This window comes from Mixophyes fleayi, chromosome 7, assembly GCF_038048845.1.
Source record: "Mixophyes fleayi isolate aMixFle1 chromosome 7, aMixFle1.hap1, whole genome shotgun sequence".
Taxonomy (NCBI): domain Eukaryota; kingdom Metazoa; phylum Chordata; class Amphibia; order Anura; family Limnodynastidae; genus Mixophyes; species Mixophyes fleayi.
Genome location: NC_134408.1, coordinates 116,230,870 through 116,252,227, shown reverse-complemented (window position 1 = coordinate 116,252,227; position 21,358 = coordinate 116,230,870). Strand labels below are relative to the sequence as shown.

The 21,358-nt window shown below is 38.4% G+C and overlaps 1 protein-coding gene across 1 annotated transcript in view; it reads left to right on the top strand.

The window, feature by feature from the left end:
* The first annotated feature begins 433 nt into the window (after positions 1-433).
* The window catches only part of COL18A1 (collagen type XVIII alpha 1 chain), a 129,187-nt gene continuing 108,262 nt past the window's right edge, over positions 434-21,358 (top strand). Inside the window, exons 1-2 of the mRNA XM_075180483.1 lie at positions 434-752; positions 1,225-1,289. Of these exons, the coding sequence (XP_075036584.1) occupies positions 742-752; positions 1,225-1,289 (76 nt within the window). The 5' untranslated portion in view covers positions 434-741. The remainder of the gene's footprint in view (positions 753-1,224; positions 1,290-21,358) is intronic.

The following is a 21,358-nucleotide window of genomic DNA, read 5'->3' as shown; positions in this document are numbered from 1 at the left end:
GGCCAGATTAAGACAGCATAAATGGCCACAATTCAAATGCTTTTCCAGGAACATTTTGCTCCAGGGCAGGTACAATTATTCATGTCAAACTTAGTAGAGTCGAGGGGTGGTCCTTGGGGCACTTCAATCCTCATCATGACATGCCCATATATTTTTTTTATAATTTGAGACAAATTACTTTTATTTAATATTCTGTACTGTAATCATTTCATAACCGGACCAGCACTTCACAAGTACATTGCAAGTTTGTTTGGAGGCAATATGTCCCATTGTTGATATGAAAAATGCAGGGATTTAATTAAAAAACTTTATAATTTATATACAATCAATCTTAGGAAATTGTGCCCTTTTTTCCATTAAACAAAACGGATATTTTACTTCTTGTCACTTTGTCCTGTTCATATCCTGTCAGACTTGTGTCTGGATGTAGCTCCTAATGTCAGCTTTTTTTAACCCTATCCTTGATATTTGAGCTTGTAACATATCCTTGGAATCTTTTGACTGCACTGGGATTTTTTTTTCCAGACAGTGAGTCACTGATACCTCGGGCAAATAATGTGTTAATAAGAACTGCCTAATGCAGATGAGAGGTGGGCGCTAGGACCCTGCAGTCGGTAGCTCCAGTGTTCTGCACCCTCCAGTCTTATCACAAAGCAGAGAACAGCCGGGTGTGAGTGTGTGCATTGCAGTGTGTGGGTGCACAGCGGCTCCTGTAATCTCACCCGCTCTCACAGGCATAAGATGATTCTCAGGTAAGGAGCCACAACTACTATAAAAGTAGAATAAAGTGATTATTACCACTGTCTACTGCTTTTATGCCCACTCTTGTGTACTTATATATGCCTGTGTAATCAAATGTAGTTGTGTCTTCTTAATGTTTTGCCATTCAGTCGTTCTCTGGTATTTTGTGCCCAGTCAGAGTTGCTACATGTCTGTTGTGCATTTGTTGCTAACTTTGTATCTACAATTAAATCTGAGTTGTGTTAACTTTTCAGTCCTCTTGTAATATTCAGACAACTTTTTATTATGTATTACTTTTGCACAGGTCACTTTTTCGTTGTGTCTCCTTTGTATGAATATTTAAGCACGTTTCTCTTGCTGTCTACAATGTATTCTGTCTCCTGTCGCTTTTACTGTCTGTCCAATGTTTCATTGTACCGGGATATTGCTTAGTGTGTTGCAGTTATGTTGTACTGTATACTAAATCGTTGTTTGTTCTTGCAGGTGTAAGGAGTTCTTGCTGCTATATGCTTCATATCTTGCTCTCCTGGTCTCATGCCAAGACAAAGGTAAGAAGATCCTGGGTGCCGAGTCTCCTTTTCAGGCTTCTGAACAACTCCTCATTCACTTGCCTTTTCTCTTCTCATTTCTGCTGCAAATCTCTTGTGAAGTAGAGTACATTGAAACTTCAAGGAGTTATTTAGGGATTAGGGGAGGTGATGGTGTGGGACATTGAGGTGGGGGTGGGGTGACACTCATGTGATGGTCACTTGCTGTGTTCCCTGTTGCTGCTAAGATCATATCTTCACCCATTTAACTGGCTGTGTTATTTTTAACAGTTATGTTAAAATTGAATGATCCCATATATACATTTTTATATTTTATGACTATGAGTAATGTTTGGTGTTCACAACGTGTAGGACAGGTGATAATGGCTTTATTGCTTTAAATCCACACCTTCCAGAATCCGGTGAATTGTTCTTGTCTGATATAGACAGCACATTAGCAGAGGTTATTATAATGGTATCTAGAAGGACCCTGATGGTTCAGACAACCTCTTTTACTGATGTTATTAAAGTATAGAAAATATTTGCAGAACTTCAATGATACTGGGAAGTTAAATGCTTTGTGTTTAAACATTGCTATTATTAGATTTATTATCTCAATATAGTACTAAATAATTAATGTATAGGGTACCTTATTATTCATTCATTATTCCTCATTTGAAATCTGAACCGAACTTGCATTAAATTTATGTTATTCCATAGTTGCTACACATTGGAGTGGTTTTATTCTGCTTCTCTGGTGGTCTATATGTGTTCTACTTTCAATGTATGATCTTGCTAAAAAGAAAAAATCCATATATTTAAATTGCACTGTGCACTCTTTGTGCTGAATTCTATGATGACACAAAGCTTTAGCCTATCAGCAGTTGTATGATATATTTTTGTATTTAGATAGCAGCTAATAAACCACCCATAACATAATTTTGTTGTAACTGGTATGTTTGAAACATGCTTATTCTTGCTTTTAGTATATGTTAAACTTGATATTCCTTTTGCATTCATAGCCAAGAGTCAGTGTAGTAGTCAGGTCATATTACTTGCTTTTCCCTGTATTATATGTACAATAATGGAAGATTTTGCAGTAAGGTAGGATTATGAACAGTGTGTGGGTTTTCCTGCTCTTGTCCAACTACAGCTCCCAGAATTATCTGTGAAACCAGGTTTGTGTTATTTTGTCCAAAGAAACTGCAGTATCACAGAACATACTGGGCAGTTGACTGCGACACCCAATAATAATCTGATCACGATTGACCAGCTCATTGCAAGCACTTTGGTAAATGAAGATGACTGCTATTTCCCTGTGTATGCATCATTTTCCAGCCCCATCAACAGGCCTCTGATGTTGGATGGAAGTGATCTGACCACTCTGAGGGGCCTTGTTATATCTTGTCCAATATATCCACCAACGTATGTGGCTTTATTGGACGCTGATCTCATTCTTCAGAGCTTGAACAGAGCGCCAGGATTGGCTAAAGTGTGGCCAACTATAAACTTACTAGTCAAACTTAGGTCTATAGCTTTTTGATTTATTAATAGTTTTGTAGCATCGATAGGTTAAGCATTGCTTTACAGAGAATATTTACTCATTTGCATCAGTCCTTGCCCCAATTTAGCTTACAATCTATATTCCCTGCAACACGTACACGCGCACTAACTTTAATTTCATAAGGAGCCAATTGACTACCAGTATGTCTTTGAAGTGAGAGAGGAAACTGTAACAAACACAATATGGGGAGAATATACAAAGTACAGACAGATAGGTACCTTTAACCAATTACTACGGGACTTTATTATAAGGGACATAATCATTATTGAGATCTATAGAAAAGTGTTTAAAAAGGGTGGGCTTCATGTGTTATATTTTAAAGCAACAATAGTTACAAAACTGCTTATTTGAATAAATCAATAGTACATTAAGGTCTAAGAAGCGCTTTGTTTAACTGTAGTTGTTGCTATGCTAAACCCTGCATGTGTTCTACCATTCTTCGTAGTAATCTGCCATGTAGGTGGCGCTCTCGCTCTGTTATCTATGGCTAATATTTAAATTCTTCATTTTTAAATATATGCAAAGAAATACTGTACTAATATAAGCTTTGCCTAAATGGATTGCTGAAACTTCTATGAAATGAAAGATGGCTGTAACCTTAATTATACTGTATCATAGATGGGTTACATGCAATAAATCACTAGTTACCAAATAGTACTGTGTTGTTTTCAACCACAAAACAACTGGTAAATAGTGACAGCTACATATGTATCATATTATTGGATAATTAACCTGGGTAATTTCAGAAGTAACATCAATGTAAGATTAAGACAGTAGTGAATGGGGGCTGACAGATGTTAGACTAGATTGTCACAATGACTGAGGTTTAATGTTTCTTGCAGAATAAGATACGATCTAAAGGGCTTTGTTGACTTGTAAAATGAAGGACCCGTGTAAAGTTGACTGAAAATATGCAGAAATTGTTTTTATTAAAGAGGTTGATTGTCCATATTGTTTAAAGTATGTTACTAATTGTATTTTGAACAGGTTTTTTTTAAAAGGTATAATTAAAAAAATTAGCATTTCTGCTGTAGGTAACAAAAATAGGGACTGGCCTTTCAGAAAGAAAGTGTCATGACTACAGATGGCCTATTAAACCAAAACATAACCACATATGAATCAATTAACAAAATATAACAGTGTTGTGGGAGGAAAACAGCCACAATCTTTTATTATATAACATTTTTAGGGGAGGGACATAGCAAGCACCCCAATGCCACAATGGTCACATATACAGTTCTTGCACCATGTACCATAAGGTCAGGGATACTGTGCCCAAATAACGTACTTTAGGGACACAGTTACAGAACTCACCCTACCGCCAAACATTAAGATCTGGTGGGAACAACAAAAATTGGTAAGACTCCACCAAGAAGAGAACTCTTCAGTACCACCAGCGACGCCAGGTTCCAGGGGACTCTCCCAATATTCACTTGATACACTCCCCATTGTGAGATCCTAAACTCACATATTCAGGGGACAACCACAAAGCTTCCTACCCTAAACTGTCAGCACAGGTTGTGAGAAAAGAGAATTTGGCATGATGGCAAAACATTATAAATATGTCCATATAGATGGAATTTACATCTCAACTCGATGTTCAGATGAGCATATTCCCGGCTATTGTGGTAAGAAATCTCTGCTCATTTTTCTGCGCGAGGGACAATGACCAGAGTTTTCTGTAAAAAACGCGATGTGTCCCCGCGGATTGTTCTGTATACACATCGCGTCGCCTTGTGCCAAACTGAATCTGCCCCAAAGAGAAAGGGAAGCCAGGGCATGCCACTTATATAAACCAACCGGCCTGAAGTCACTTTGCTTCGCTGCATCACCTAAACTGCTTCCCCCTCACCCCATTGATTCTCGCCTGTCTTCCTCTAGTGCCATGAAATTTCTTCATACTAATCAAGTCTAACGGGTCCGCTCCCAAGAACCGCAAGATCTCCCTGCTTTAGCAGAGAGCAGCGGCGGGACCAGGGTACAGTACCCGCTGTAGTCATGTCCCACTCATTAACTCTCATAGATGCTTCTTGAACCCTGGGCAAACATCATACTATTTTTGGCCAAACACCCCCCTACAATACAACTTGTCTTTCCAATATAACAACAAATTCATATTTTATGTTCATTACCACTATTAAATCTTTTCTATGTGTCCTGTTACTTGATTTTTTAGCATTTAAAGCAGTGATAGGCAACAGATACACTTCGGAGGCCACATGGGTGGGCCTCTAACCCTCAGAAGGGCCACACATTACACTAATTTTAGTGCAAAGTTAAAACAATATATTTTATGAAAGAAAAAGCGTTACAAGCTATAACAAACAAATCTGACAGTAAAGCAGGAAGGGGCCGCAGGTAAAAGCTCATAGGGCCGTATGAGGTCCCAGGGTCGCCTGTTGCCCATCACTGTTTTAAAGGGCCTTTTAGGCTAGGTTTTGGTTTAACACCTGGGTTAGGTTAACATTAACTGAGACAAGAGCTGGGGCTAATGGTAGTTTTCAAATTCTAAACGATACCCTTAGGATTGCCTTTAAATTTAAGGCTTTTTTTGTCTTCCTGGTGTCTCCTGTGTTGGGAGAGGGCTAGTTAATAACAAAGAGCAAAAATCCTCAACAAACAGTGAGAATTTTCTTTCATTGCATAACTTGCACCAGATCAAACAAAACTAATTGTTAATTGGTTGCTATGACTGACTGCACTTTTGCACTGTGTTGTTAGTAAATAAACCCAATGTAGGTTTATAAAACAGCACACCGTAAGCCATATGTATTATTTGCACTAGCAAATATGCTAACATAGTTGTAAAATTAAATGTGTGTATATCTATCTATCTATCTATCTATCTATCTATCTATCTATCTATCTATCTATCTATCTATCTATCTATCTCTCTATCTCTCTATCTATCTATCTATCTATCTGGGCCAATCCTCACATGTATTTTCTCTGGCTAACTTGAGAAATCCTCCTGTGGAATAGAAATCTATTGATTTCCTCTGCTGTGCCATATATACTGCCCACACAAACTTTTTTACTTCAGCACATAAAATAAAACAACGTTCATTACAGCAGCATGGTTCTGGCCTAGTGGTTAGCACTTCTGCTTCACAGCACTGGGGTTATGAGTTCAATTCACAACAGGGTCTTATCTGTGTGGAGTTTGTATGTTCTCCCCATGTTTGCGTGGGTTTCCTCTGGGTGCTCTGATTTCCTCCCAGAATCCAAAAAAAAACATACTAGTAGGTTAACTGGCTGCCATTAAATTGAAATTCTTGAAAAAAGAGGAAAAGGGTCGAACACTGAAGCACTCCAGTCTTAATTAAAAGATTCATCATTACATACACCTAATAGTCTCTTTGAAAACTAGAATTGAATAGCACATTTGAGAATTCTCTATTTATATTATAAAACTTCAAAGAGAGAGTACGCTTGGAGTAATGGGAATTTAGACTGGCTTTATTGGGGCAGGGACTGATGTGAGTGCGCTCTCTGTACAGTGCTGTGGAATTAGTGACGCTATAAAAATAAATGATGATGATGATTTATTATCCAATTAGTTTAGTACAGTCACATAAATCTTGGAATCATTTAATTCACACTTTTGCAACAAGTAGATATGAGTTTTTAAATAGATATCCAAACATTTTGCAGCCCTCAAAATATCTGCTTTCTCAGACGGCTGCCTCGTGATTACATTACTTCTTTATAGCTATATCCATGCCTGTGGTTATAGGTAATTGTAACATTTCCATCACATCTAGATTCGTCATTACTATGTTAGCAGCCTTCCTTGTTTCATGTAATTGCAAAACAGCCCATAGCCGATTGATTTTAACAAGGGCTTTACATTGCCTATATAAAACAGTTACCGTTTTGAAATTGGCCTATAAAATGGTTGAGTGGTTTCAAAATTAGTAAGTGCATGAGAAAGGGATTTGCAGTACTATGCTCAAATCATGGTTTATGAGTTAGTAGTGAATGTGTCTGGTGTAGGATTATTGAAGTCTTATATTAAGAGCAGACATTTTTAGTATCTTAGTCATCCAACAAATTGTTGGAAAGTGAAGATAAAACTGTTTGTTTATTTCAAATCAATGAATGGCAAGGGGCATGAATAGCTATATAATGTTAAGAGTTTGTTCACACCAGTGTATATCCCATACAGCAAAATAGATGTAACGTGTTCAGTGGGGAACACTCTAAACTATGACCTCACAGAGAAAGAGAATTGTCCGTGTGACGGCACAGTCTTATTTTTAAGCATCATCAGTCATTTTAAATTAAAATGGAGTCTGTAGTTTCCATGTCAGGTATTTTGTAATCCAATGCCATAAATGGAACAGATTTAAATAAGTAAGGCCACACTTTACTGTACTTTTACCATCATTTTTTGAGCACTGAATATATATAAAAAGGCGGATCAGTAAATTGATTTGCTCCAACTGCTGTACTATTTTGATGTGTTTTTACCATTTTTGATATTGACTCCAAGAAAGTAATTGTTCCTATTTTTAATATCGGTTTTAAAGCTTCCAAAAAGAAATAATGATTCCAGTGCCAAAACTTTGGTTCTGGTTAGCCCCTTATCGTATTGAATCTACCACTTCTAACCACTCAGAGGACAGATGCAAAATGTTCTCTTAGTTATTTATTTCATTACTTTGCTCTATGTAAGACCTATTTGAGATATGGTTAGATGGCTTCATGTTCGAATGATCTAATTATTTATTTTAAAGCGGCAATTCTGTGAAACTAGGAGATGTGGTTTTTAACAGGCTATGAGAAGAAGAAACTTGGATTTAACGATTTTGCTTAGTTTGTTTTTATCAGGCTGCTATTATTTAATTATTCATAATTCTGCACAGTGTTATTTACTACCATGGCAACCAGTGGCATGGCCTATGATGTACTGAGCAGAGAGGCTTCGGAAATGTCCCACTGAACTCTGTGTCTGCTCTGTGTACTATAGAATCCTCCCGCTTCTTCTCCCCCTCAGCCTTCACATGACATGCTGAGAGCTATGAACCTGAGCCTGTGTGACTGTCGGTCATCCTTTGCACACTACAGAGAAATTTTAAAAAGGAGATAATGATTTGTAGCAGGACCACTAAGAGAAATGACTACCGGATGCATTCTTAAAAAATACTTAACTTCCTGTTTTTGTATGATGCTTTAAGTACCTTTAGAGATTACAGACATTTTCCAAACTATTCGCCTTGTTATACTTTTTTGGCTGGCACAATTTTCCATGTTTTGCTGGCGGAATTTGACTTTAAGTGATTCCATTCTTACCCCATCCACACCACACGCCAAAGTGTATTGTTGGTCAGTGTCCCAGTGTTATTCATAGACAATTTCCTTGTAATGTGAATAGGAACACAGTGCTGAATTCCGCTGAGAAACAGAAGTTGTATAAAATTTCACAGTGATTTTGCTCATCTTTAAGTACTTGGATACTTTATGAAAACCCCATAGGATGGACGGAAATATTCACATCCCCTAGACCAGGGATAGGCAACCTGCGGCTCTCCGGGTGTTTGTGAAACTACAAATCCCAGCATGCCTTGCCACCTATCTGCTGGTTATCTACTGGCAAACCATGCTGGGACTTGTAGTTTCACAACACCTGGAGAGCCACAGGTTGCCTACCCCTGCCCTAGACCATTTAGACCTTGTAGGCTACATGGGGAGTCCTGCAATGCTCTAAGATAACAACTAATACTGGGACTTCATCAGAGACAGCTTTGAAGAAATAAAGTACTGTGTATCAGGTCAGCCAGTCAGCTCATTGGGGAGGCTTTTTGGAGTGCAGTTAATCCTGACATAAAAGGCCTAAGATTTATGATGGGCCTGGAACTTTGCTGTGACCTATGAACTTTGCATACACATTTAAAATGTACAGTAATTGTACCATTACCAGCTCAGAATAGTATTTTCATAATAAGGAGGGGTTTATTTTCAGGCAGCAGTATTGTAAATCAGTAATCATTCATTTGTGGTAGTTGTTACTCGATATGTCTGCCAGCTACCCAGCTATATAACAAACCCAAATACACCAATGTGTTCCCAAGCCTATTCTAATCTCAGGGTGATTGTCTTTGCTATGTCCCATGCTGTGTGTAACGATTTGTTCCTCATTTACTTGCCACAACTGCTGTGTGTGATTGGAGGGTGAAGATAAAGACTTTCGGAAGTGATTGAGTCCACACACAGATATGTTCACTTGAGAACCCCTTTTCTTTTCATGTGGTTTTTCTTTTTTTTTTTGTTAATCTGCAATTATCAAGGCAGATTCCTGAGTAAGCATTCCTAGAGGTACAGGCTGTGACAAGGCCTGGGGAGGAAAGAATGTGAAGAATGGTGAATCTGTCCCCTCCATCCTGGAGAGTTTGGAATACAGATAATGGCATTATCTACTTTAGGAATATTCTGAGTAGATCATGTGATACAACTAATAATCAGTACATTGTGTGGCTGGAAAAGCAAAACCCATATTCTACCTGTTTTCATTTCATTGTAATATTGGATATCCATTGCTTTGATTTTACTCTGTAATTAACTGAAGTACTTCCATTATTTTTTCTATATTTTAATAAGGAGAAATAATTTGCTGGACTTTAAAGTCGCCTTCATTTTTTAATAGAAATCAGAAGTCAGATGTTTTTAGGAAACACAAAATGAATGGAAAGCTTCAGGAAACAACTTTATTTCATGTCAATGTAACACTCCCACCCCCACCCCACTACCAGAACACCACATATGGGGCCCCACAGATTGGAAGGTACCCCCTTCCTTTAACTCCTATAATCGATGGTTCTTTATGTATAACAGCCTGGAACTGTTAGAAGAAAAAGCTGCACAAAGCAAGGTTGTCAAAGCAGCTCGTCCAATCAGCTGCCCTGACAACCCTCCGTCGAGCAGCATTTATTTGCAGTCTTCTATGGACGGATAAAAGGAAGTCCGTAATTAAGACTGAACAAAGGGTTGCAATGCTGATTCTCCAACATAATCTGGGTCATGGCCAGAAAGGTTGAGAACCCATGAGATGGATGAGTCACACAGCAAGATCCGGTCATACAGTTTATATTTATAGTTAACAGTTTGGGGGGGATTTGTATTATTTTGGAAATGCATGTTCCCAGGGTTTTTGACATATTTTGTTATGTCTTACTTTATTTTTAGCAAAAATTTTCCACTGAGTGAGTAATCTGCATAAATGACAATAAAAGTAAATAGCAGTTTTAATGTGGCACGCAGATTTAAATGGCAAAAAGGCCTAGAGTAGTGATATATTTAGAATATATGATTTTGCCAAAGTACTCATTAATTTGGATGAGTGCCAGGTGCTCTTGCAAGTGCCCGGCTGGAAAGCTCGCCAAGTATAGTACGGTAGAAAATAGAGTGGAATTTTCAGTAATATTCAGTATATCATACTTATTTAAAATAGGTCAAATGAAATATCATCCATAGACTACCATGTAGAGTACCCCTAATGGCCAGGTAATAATATGGTATGACAGCATGTCTGTTGGGCCTTACCATACAATCACTTTTGTGATTTTGTTTGACAGAAATCAGGCAGAAGTCTCCATTCATTTTCCACATGCCCCATTGAAAAATTGCACTGTAAAATGAGCAGAGATTCCTTACCGTAATGGGCGGCAATGTGCGCAACCGGACATGGCGCGTTGTCCAGCGGCACATTGCTCCTAATTGAATCTCCCCCTAATGTGACCTGCATGACACACCAAAAATGACTTATTTACCTGTTCTTGTTAGTTACAGGTGCTGATGCATTACAGTAACGTTTGGCTCCTGTCTCCAAAATATTGTTAGTTGTCAGTGGAAACTATAGGGAGTGATCATCATCATCATCATCATTTATTTATATAGCGCCACTAATTCCGCAGCGCTGTACAGAGAACTCACTCACATCAGTCCCTGCCCCATTGGAGCTTACAGTCTAAATTCTCTAACATACACACACACTGACTGAAAGAGAATAAGGTCAATTGTAATAGCACAAGGATAACCTACTAGTATGTTTTTGGAGTGTGGGAGAAAACCTATGCAAACATCCCCAAATTAAACATCCAAATAGCTGCCTTTTAGCCATTATGTGCTTCTTTGTGTATTATACTTGCCTCCTTATATAAATAATTACTAATCATTATTAGTAAACACAAGTTTTATTTAGTTCAAAGGAAAGTAACGAAATATTTATAACATTGCGTTGGGCGATTTCGTAATTTTGTCTCAAATTTCGCCAGTCTCATGCCATATTTTAAAAACTTTCTTAATTACCTAAAAACTATTCTTTTTTTATACATAACCCTAAATGTTCACTGCCACTGTCTAATTCCTGTGACAGCTTTCTGTCACCTAGGTGACAGACATCTCCTCAGTGCCTTGAAATTCATTGATGCCACATCCAATAACAATGGGTTAAAAAGAATCATGAGTCATCTAACCACTAACTACAACGATGAATCCTACTTTTATCAGTGGGATTTCCTATATTGATCAAATAAGTGTCCGTGGGATTGTCTGGGAAATTATGAATGACATATTTAGTATGCACAGATACTAATTTTCTCTAGTAGTTTCTATGAGCATTACCAATGTTTAATTATGACATAATAGGGACCACACACAATGTGAGTCTTTTGTGCTGTCTTCAAATACAGATGTTTAGCTCTAAGAATGAAATGACATCCTTAATTCAGTGTTGTTTCAGTTTGTGTCCTTGGCAGGTGAGGTACACTGCAGTCAAATATCTGAGTAGATTTTCTGTGCAAAGTACCGCAGCCTCTTCTCCTGAGGAACTATTGTATTGTAACATTAATGGTTTCTGTCTGGGTTATGTGACAGTCATAGGCAAACCGAGGGAGGGGGGGTTCTAGTGCCTGGAAACCCCCCTCCAAGCCTGGGGCTCTGTATAATTGAGGTGGCTGGACCCTGCTCCCTTTTCACCCAGAGCTGCGTGCTCCTAACAGTAGTGAACACAGCATTGTCCATATATATTATGGGGATAGGAAGAGTTGGAGAGCAGCCAACCACAGTCTAAAATTATAGCCACGCCCCCATGCATGCTGGCCATGCCCACTGGTGGCATGGTGTGGAAACCTCCCTCTACAAATCCTGCGTTTTCCCCTGTCAGTGTACTTGTTACTTTCGCACAGCGGAGTTGGCCATTTTGTGAGCTTAACCGATATTCATAGGAATGCAGTTTAGCAATTTATTAGCAATTATTGATATAAATATTATTACTCTTTATATATAACAACATATCATGCAGCACTGTACAGATATTTGTTATTCATTCATTATTCATTCCTTTGCCTTTGTTTCAGTTCTTAGTGAGCTGATTTGCTGGATATTAGTAAGATCACACAATAACTGCTTGCAGCTGCACTGTGTGTAGGCGATAGATAAACAGTGAATCATGTACATGTAACATCTCCCCCACTAGGGGTTATGTGTGTTTTTGCTTTTCTTTTCTCTTTTTTTTTTTTTAAGCATTTTATTAGCAAATGTAAAGTAAAATAACTATTAAATTATTTTGCATCAGAGGACCTTTGATATTTTGTCTGTCTGGTGCATTAAACAGGTCCTGCTCACTTTTGTAATGCGCTTTTCATTCACAATGCTCCATGACAGTGTGGTTGGATGTAGTAAATCTGCATGCTGTTGAACCTGTACTATTCATGTGTTCCTGCGTAAGTATAATACGATTACAACACAATGGAGGGAAGTGAAGAGGTTTTCAGTCGTCTATGTGGGAGGTGTAGATTGTAAGTGTATGAAGTCTATGTTTGTAGAATTGTATAATATCCATCAGAGATGTGAAGATAAGATCAAACAGATTCCACTGCATCTCCGAACCACAGATATCTCAAGTGCTTAAACCTAATAGAAAAAAGTTGTGAACTATTCTATACACAAAATACCAATCATTTATATAAAAAAAAAAGAACAAAGTAACCAATGTCTACATGTAGGAGGAATGTTCTCCCAAAGGCACCTCCACCATCTTCATCCTGGACAATCATTTCCATACCTCTGTAAAGTACACATTACTAGACACATTTAAAGAGAACTTTACTGTCCACAGATCTCATTAAGTTTGGCTTATTTTCACTTTAATTTTCTTTTCTTTTTTTATGTTTTTTTTCTTAATATGGGTTTTTGTTAATACTGTTTGATGATGCCATACTGTTTCATTGGAAATGAAGTATAATCTCTGCAATTAGAGAATAGTGCCACCCAACGTTTAAAGTGTACCCACCGACCCACATTGGAGACAGACATTTTTTTGGGCTGATGTGAATTTGCTGATCATCTGCAGACAGCTACTGGCTGTGTAGGGGGCAGTGAAGACCAATGATGAGAAGGGGATCTTAATTTAAAAAGGGTTTATGACCCCCTTAGAGATATCCAATAGTCAGTCATTAGGTTTCACTGCAGGTGTATATATATATATAATAAAGTATTCAGCCCGACACATTTTTACGCTTTGCTGCAGCAGTTTTAAATATATACACAGGCCCGGCGCTCCCATTAGGCAAGGTTAGGCAGTTGCCTAGGGCGCCGGGCTCTGGAGGGCGCCACAGAATTAAAATTACTTTAAAACTGTGCGGCGACCGCTGACCATACCTTCCACGGCCACTGCACAGCTCTCCCCTCCAACAGTTGATGGGGCTCTCCGTCTCCTGCCCTCCACTTACTGACTGTCGGGCGTGACATCATCATCACGGCCCAACAGTGTCAGCGAGTGGAGGGGAGGAGAAGGAGCAGAGAGGAGCAGCTTTATGGAGGCAAGTTAAGGTAAGGAAAGACGGGTGGGGGGGCCGGGGCACGTGGGCGCAGATTTTGAAAGTGTGCCTGGGGGGGTGCGGATTTTGAAAGTGTGCCTGGGGGGGTGGGGGGGTGGGGGTGCCGCAGATCTCGAAAGTGTGCCTGGGGGGCCAAGGACCCTAGCACCGCCCCTGTAGATACTGAAATTCAATTTATGTCAAATCAATTGAAATAGGTAAGTTAATTAAGTTAAAATTGTCTTAAAAACATTGAATTCATTTTCAAAAATTTAAAGAAAGATCAACTGAAATGTACTATTGCAGCCACTGCTTGGCCCGTCTTTGTGTTGACGGTACTTCTGAGAAGCCTCACAGTTGTCATGGGGCCTGATTCATTAAGGATCTTAAATGAAGAGGTATATTATTTCAGCTTCCTGGACAAAACCATGTTACAATGGAAGGGGTGCAAACTAGTCTTCTGTTTTGCACATAAGTTAAATACTGACTGTTTTTTCATGTAGCACACAAATACTTGATAGCTTATTTGTACACTGAAATTTAAAGTTGATATTTGTGTGCTACATGAAAAAACAGTCAGTATTTAACTTATGTGCAAAACAGAATACTAATTTGCACCCCTTGCATTGTAACATGGTTTTGTCCAGCAGACTGAAATAAGATACCTCTTCATTTAAGATCCCTAATGAATCAGGCCCATGGTCTTTATTTGAATGTTTTGACTTGGAAGAGAAGCTTCCTCAGTGGGATCACAATATATGCAATGCTTTTGTGTTACATCTTCCGCTTGTATTCTTTACAAAGAGTTAAAGCAATATTGAGTCAAGAGGTGAAAATATATAAAACTGGTCATTTGTATTAAAATCATATTTTCATTAGAAAACAGTTTTATATAATATATACATATAATATAAAGTGTGTATAATAGATCTTCTTTAAGTAATGCTAAATTTCACAGAATAATATACTATAATGCTTCTATTCACTTTTTGAAATCAATAACAAAGCCTAAAATCAAGATGACCCTTTTCTTAGGATTACAATATGCTCATTCTTTTCTGTGTTCATCTCTGAGTCATTTATCCGTGGTGAGTGAGAGTTAAATAAAATTCTAAGGGTTCATCTATCCCAATAAGCAACAATGTGCTAATAATCTTCATTCAGCTCCCTCTACATGATGGAAAAGGCTGACATTGTCCTTTCAGTGAATGGTCTCTTTGTTTATTTGGTTGCTGGGTAAATCACAAGTCTGTCTGAGCTTCCTTACAATGTTATATTAAAGCAGGTGAAATGACCCTACTGGTTATAGTGAATTTTAGCTCTTGGGGGCGAGGGTGGGAGCCGGGGTTAGTTTGAGGTAAAAAACAGCACTAAATATATCAGACATAAAATATACTAGCAGGATAGATAAAGGACAGTTTTCTGGTGTAACAGTTTGACCCAGTAATATACCGGCCTGGTTAAAACATATTTCAACAATCCTGTACCATATGTGGCCAGGATGTGCCAAAACATTTCATTACGTTTTCCAGAATCATAGGTTGTTGAAAACTGATCATATATACTTAAAAAATATAGATCTAAAAGCAATTAATCGCAAAATATATTGCTATGTATATACAAAGGACCAGAGGTGGAACTAGTGAGCTGTGGGACAGGGAGAAGGAAACTAGTGCCCTCGACAGGGGCAGGCTGAGCTGGGGGGCAGGGTGGGGGGCATCATAGTGGTCTACCTTGGGCTGGGTCACTGGGCCACCTGCATTGTTTTCCCTTTTAATATAGGCTGACAAATCGAGTCTTTCCCCCCCGGTCCAAAAAAAGCCCTCCCCTGGCCCCCGACCCTCTGCATCTGCCTTGCAGCGAGCCCCATTATCTCCATGGGCCCACCTGCATCTGCATCTGCTGCACCAATGGTAGTTCCGCCACTGCAGCGGACATGACATGAAATATAACTTAGTGTTTTATGGCATTTGACATTTGACACATGCCAATGCTATAATATTGATTTGATTACCGTCACTCAAATTATCAATCTTAGAGGAAGGATGTCGCATTGGCGCATCTCAGAAAAAAAGTTGTATAATTACCTTGCGCATTTGTAATGTTTATGGGGTGCTTGACACATACATAAAGATGATTTGAAGCTTAAGGCTACAGGCTACACTCTTAAAATTATTTTCACTTCAAAGATGAACAGCACAAAAATCTTGACATTCCTTGAATAATTACATCTATATTAATATCTTTGTATCTCTAGGAGCTGATCTTCTCCAATAGTTTACTGGTAGTGAGAGATCATAGGAAATAATAGTACTGTGATACTGAGGGAGACTGTTTTCTCTATGATTCTATATTCTATCGATGGTACTATTTAGGGCTAAAAGTTTTTGGTTTTTTTTAAACAAAGAATTCCATATTACTGTGTTACAAATTATATCCAAAAATGAGAATCAAAAATATTGCTTAATTCTAGTTTATGCCTCAAACACTACTATATTGCAGCTGTCATCAAGCAGTTGGCTCGATATCGTAATATTCATGTGCTTCAAAATAATTGAAATACCCAGTGATTAAACTATTGTAATCAATAGGATCATTATTCAGCATGGTGGACACTATTGCCATTGGCCAAGTGTGTGCAATTATCTTCTTGCCACAATAGAGGCAGAAGTTATCTGACCGCTGGACTCGAGAACACATCTGATCTGGTTTGGACACACGTGTGTGCAGACAGAATAATCTGTCTAAATAATCTGTCAGTCGAGAACCACGATCTGTCAATGTAGGTGGCCAAATTGGACACAAATCTTGTTGATTCCACATCTGTATCTAAGTCTATGGACAAAGCTTAGTGTAGCTAAGTAAATTAGAATCACCCTTCTTTTCAGTTTAGGTCATGTTAAAATAAATACCCTCTCAATTAATAGGTTATGTTTTTATTACCTCTATAAATATGCTTTAATGAATGACCCAGAACCTATGAACATTGCATAAGATTTCTCTCTAAAGTAAATGCCAACCTGGCTTCGAAAACATAACTAGTGAGTCATCCTGTCCTGGTATGTTTCTTAGGCAATGGTTCAGCAAGATAACAAATGGCATTTTTCTCTTGATTAGCTTGACGTGGGAGCGGAAAAGGAATGCTTCTAACTGTGATTTGGTAAAACTGCTGAACTAAGCATTAGCTGAATCTTGTGTGTACGATATAGTTGCAAGTGTTCACATGTTAGAACTGGTCCCTCAATAGCAGAGAGAAGAATTTGAGGATAGTACGTTAGAATTGTTAAATACATATACACCAGTAAGTTGGATCCATGTATGTGCCCTGTGTTTCTGTTTAATGGCGATGACTTGGGATTATTTGCAGGTATAACAAACTCTGACCTGTTTGTGAATGTGTCTTTTGATGACTTAATTCAACTAACAATGTTTGCTGGGTTTAATCAGTTTGACAGTGACTAGTATTAACCAATACACTGGTAACCAATCTTCCCTAACTAGGCTTGAAGCATTAAGGTGCAAATAGTGGTTTGAAGACCTATTTAAAAAAAAAAAAAGTCTATAGCAATAAAATATAAATTCAATATGTTTCATTTTGCTTATTGATAACCAAGGATATATGTGAACATATAAAGTTATTTTATTATTGATCACAGATCCCTGACATGACTTATATCTGTAAGAATTAACAGTAAGCGGTTTATTATTATAGAATACAAGTTTGCCTAATGAACAATATTATGATATTAGAACTTACCATTTATACAGATATTATTTACAGGAGTCTATACATACAATTCCTTTAAACAGTATTCAGCCTGCAACTTTTCTTTTCACACACACATTTTTATTTGTCACACATTCTTCTTCATAGAGAAAGATCGTCGTAAACCGCACAGTAATACAAATGTAAAAAAACTGATATACACTTGAATAAGTTTTACGAACGTTGAACATCAAGATGGAGCAATATTGGTCTTGCCACAGATTCGATTGGATTATGGTTGGGACTGTGATTGAGTCATTTAAGAACATCTAATTTGTTCATTTTAAGCCACGTTTAGTGTTGATCTTGCAGTGTGATTTGGATCATCGTCCTGATGAAAGACAAACTTCATCCCATGTTTGAGTCTCTTGGCAGATGGCTTGCAGGTTTTTGTCCAATAAAAACCTCATTTATGTGGCCATTGATCCTGACAAGTTCATCAGTCCCTGCCACCAGAAAGCACTCTCACAGTATTATTATTACCATTTATTTATATAGCGCCACTAATTCCGCAGCGCTGTACAGAGAACTCACTCACATCAGTCCCTGCCCCATTGGGGCTTACAGTCTAAATTCCCTAACACACAGACACACACACAGAGAGAGACAAACAGACATAGGGACTAGGGTCAATTTGTTAGCAGCCAATTAACCTACAATTATGTTTTTGGAGTGTGGGAGGAAAACAGAGCACTCGAAGGAAACCCACGCAAACACTGGGAGAACATACAAATCCTCACAGATATGGCCATGGTCGGGAATTGAACTCATGACCCCAGTGCTGTAAGGCAGAAGTACTAACCACTTAGCCACCGTGTAGTATGATGCTACCACTATCATGCTTCATGGGTGGGATGGTGTTACCTGTCTTCTGTGTGGTATATGATTTATACCATACATATCTCTCACTTAGGCTAAAACTTGTCATTGTCCAAGACTTTCTGCTACATATTTGCAGTAGCTTCTAGATGTTGCTTTGTAAACTCTTTGCAGAAAAGGGTGTTGTTTATTCATCCAATGCTTCTTCCATGCATTAAAGGCCTTTCTTGTGGAATGCTTTGGAGATGGTTGACGCATTTACATTATTCCACTGCAGCCACTCCTGTAGTTCATTTATAGTCACAGTTGGCCTCATATCAGCTTCTCTGATAAGGGCCCTACTTGTCCAGGAATTAAGTTTAGGAGAAGCAGCCTGATCTAGGCAGTGTGGTTGTACTTTCATACTATTGAACCATGGACTGCACTGAGCTCCAAGGGTTTAATGCCTTTCCAATGGTCTTTTACTCTTTCTCAGCCTTGTGTATCTCTAGACCCCTATATCTTGATTGAATGCAATGCTCCTACATCTTTTTTTGACGCTAAGAGGTGTATTTATATTTATACAATAATTGACAGGAGGTAACCTACTAATTTATTACACAAGTGACATCAATCAACAAAATGTGTTATGTTTGAGGTAATGTAATCCCCCCATTCAAATGCGAGCTTGAAATTACAAGGGGTATGAATAGTTTTTAATTTAAAATCATTTCTGTTTTTTATTTTTAGAAATTTGTGGAAACTTTTTGGAATATTTGTGATTTGAAGTGGTACTCAATACTTGTGGATGAGTGGCAAAAAAATCTATGTAACATTCCTAATCTGCGACAACACAATGTGAAAACTCTGGGCAGAATTTCTTTGGAAGGCCCCGCACATTAGCATAACTAGTGAATTATATACTGGATTAATCATAGTTACCTACTATACTGGAATATCTGGGTGAGATCTCACACACTCTGAGGAGAGCTGAAAGTTCTTCTGGAAGAGCTTTACCTACCACAAGGTGGAGGAAGTTGTGCGCAAATCCTGTCCTTAAGTCCCTGATGTCAGAACGCGCCAATTATACATCCTAAGCAGTGTCCTAGAAGGTGATTTTACTGTACATTGGTAGGTGTTGCTGTTGGTCACATTGCCCACTGTGTTCAGTGGCATGTCTTCTGAGCACCTTGCTTATCTGGGTAGCATGTGAACATCTGCTCGATTCCACAAGAAACTCAGCATAAAGAGTAGAGTCCTGGGGCTAAATGTAACCAATCAGATTCTAGCTGTCATTTTGTAGAATGTACTAAATAAATGATAGCTAGAATCTGATTGGTTTTTCAAACCCGCCGGAAAACTCTCAGCTTGATACATTTAGCCCCTGGTGTCTTAGTAATATTTGTTCCCAATTATAAAGCGCTACGGAATTTGCTGGCGCTATATAAATAAATGATGATGATACCATTACAAAGAGCTGGTCATGTGATAGGTAACAACAACTATCAATGTACAGTTCGTGTAACAGTGTGAGTTAAATAGAAATACAATAAAAGTGTCTAAAAAAATTGACAAAACTTCTGCCTCTATGCCTGTTATAGTGTAGTGACATGTATGTACCTGTGTGACACTTTCTGTTAAAAAAATAAAAATAAAACTTTTTTTTAAGGAATAAAGCCTAGGTACTGGCTCAGTAGGTGCTGGAGAACAGAGGGTGCTGGAAACATACACTCACTCCAAAAACATACTAGTAGCTTAATTGGCTGCTATCAAAAATTGACCCTAGTCTCTCACTCTCTCTCTCTCTCTGTTTCCCTCTCTCTGTTAGGGAATTTAGACTGTAAGCCCCAATGGGGCAGGGACTGATGTGAATGTGTTCTCTGTACAGCGCTGCGGAATCAGTGGCGCTATATAAATAAATGGTGATGATGATGATGATACTCAGCTCGGTTCTTGCACCAAAGTATAATATCTCTAGTCAAATGAATGTGACATTTTACCGTTAATATGATTAATAATGATCTGTGACATTTTGCTCTCTGTATATTAGCCATGTATATGATAAACTTAATGTATTTAGAAATGTTTTTGCATGCACATTAATCACTGTCCAATAGAAAAAGTTGACTGGTACTACTAAGAATAATGTTGCTGCATCCGATATAGCCTGGTTATACAGCCTGTTTAGTATATAGGAAGTCGCTGTCACTTTATGGTGACTTCTGACAGGTGTGAGTATCACAGCAGTTGTAAAGCTCAGTAAATAAGGCTCTGTCAAAGTCATAGACACAAGCGGCGGCGGCTGCTTATTCTGTCTTGGTCTGAAGTGCATGCTGTCACGTCAACAGCTGATAGGTTGTTCCTTGATTGCAACATTCCTCAAACCCCCCACTCTGAAACCCACCCACACAGTTTGTCTATACATTTTTATTCACAAAGCTAGAATACAAAAGCAGCCATTATTATATAGCTAAAAACAATGGTAAAATATAAAATTGCTCATTAAGTTTAGAACAGGCTGGTAACATGTTTAGCTTCCAGAACTTTTAGGGCTGTTGCTACATAATGTTATGTCTTTCATTTCGAGGTTAAACTTGAAAGTAGTATGAAAAAGGAACATTTTAAGGTTAGTCCCCGCCACAAATAGCCAAATGGTTCCCCAAATTTTAGACTTCTGTACTGCATGCCAGAAGTCAAGCCCCTTAGTGAGAGAGTGAAATATCCCACTAGACCACTAACCACTAGACTTTTATAACTTGAAACAGCCAACACCAATCCACTGTTGACCTCCTTCACCAATTGTAAAAACAAGTTGGATGTGTGACCTTTGGTTTATATACTGGCACTATCCACAGATATAGTTTATTGATGTTTCTATTACAGTTGTCTCTCTTTTATGTTGTCAACATTTTACTAAAAGTATACATATTGCCTACAAGTTGTTTCTATACACTACAAGGTTGTTTACACATGGACAATCTAACATATACTATAAGTATTCACCATGGCCGGATTAAGGGAATGGAGGCCCCTGGACTAAGGGGGCCTCCATTCCCCCGTGAGGGGCCCCACTGTGATCTGAGCCGCCCCCCCCCCCCGGTGATCCGAGCCGCCCCCCCTTCCTCCCCGGCACTTACCTCCTTCT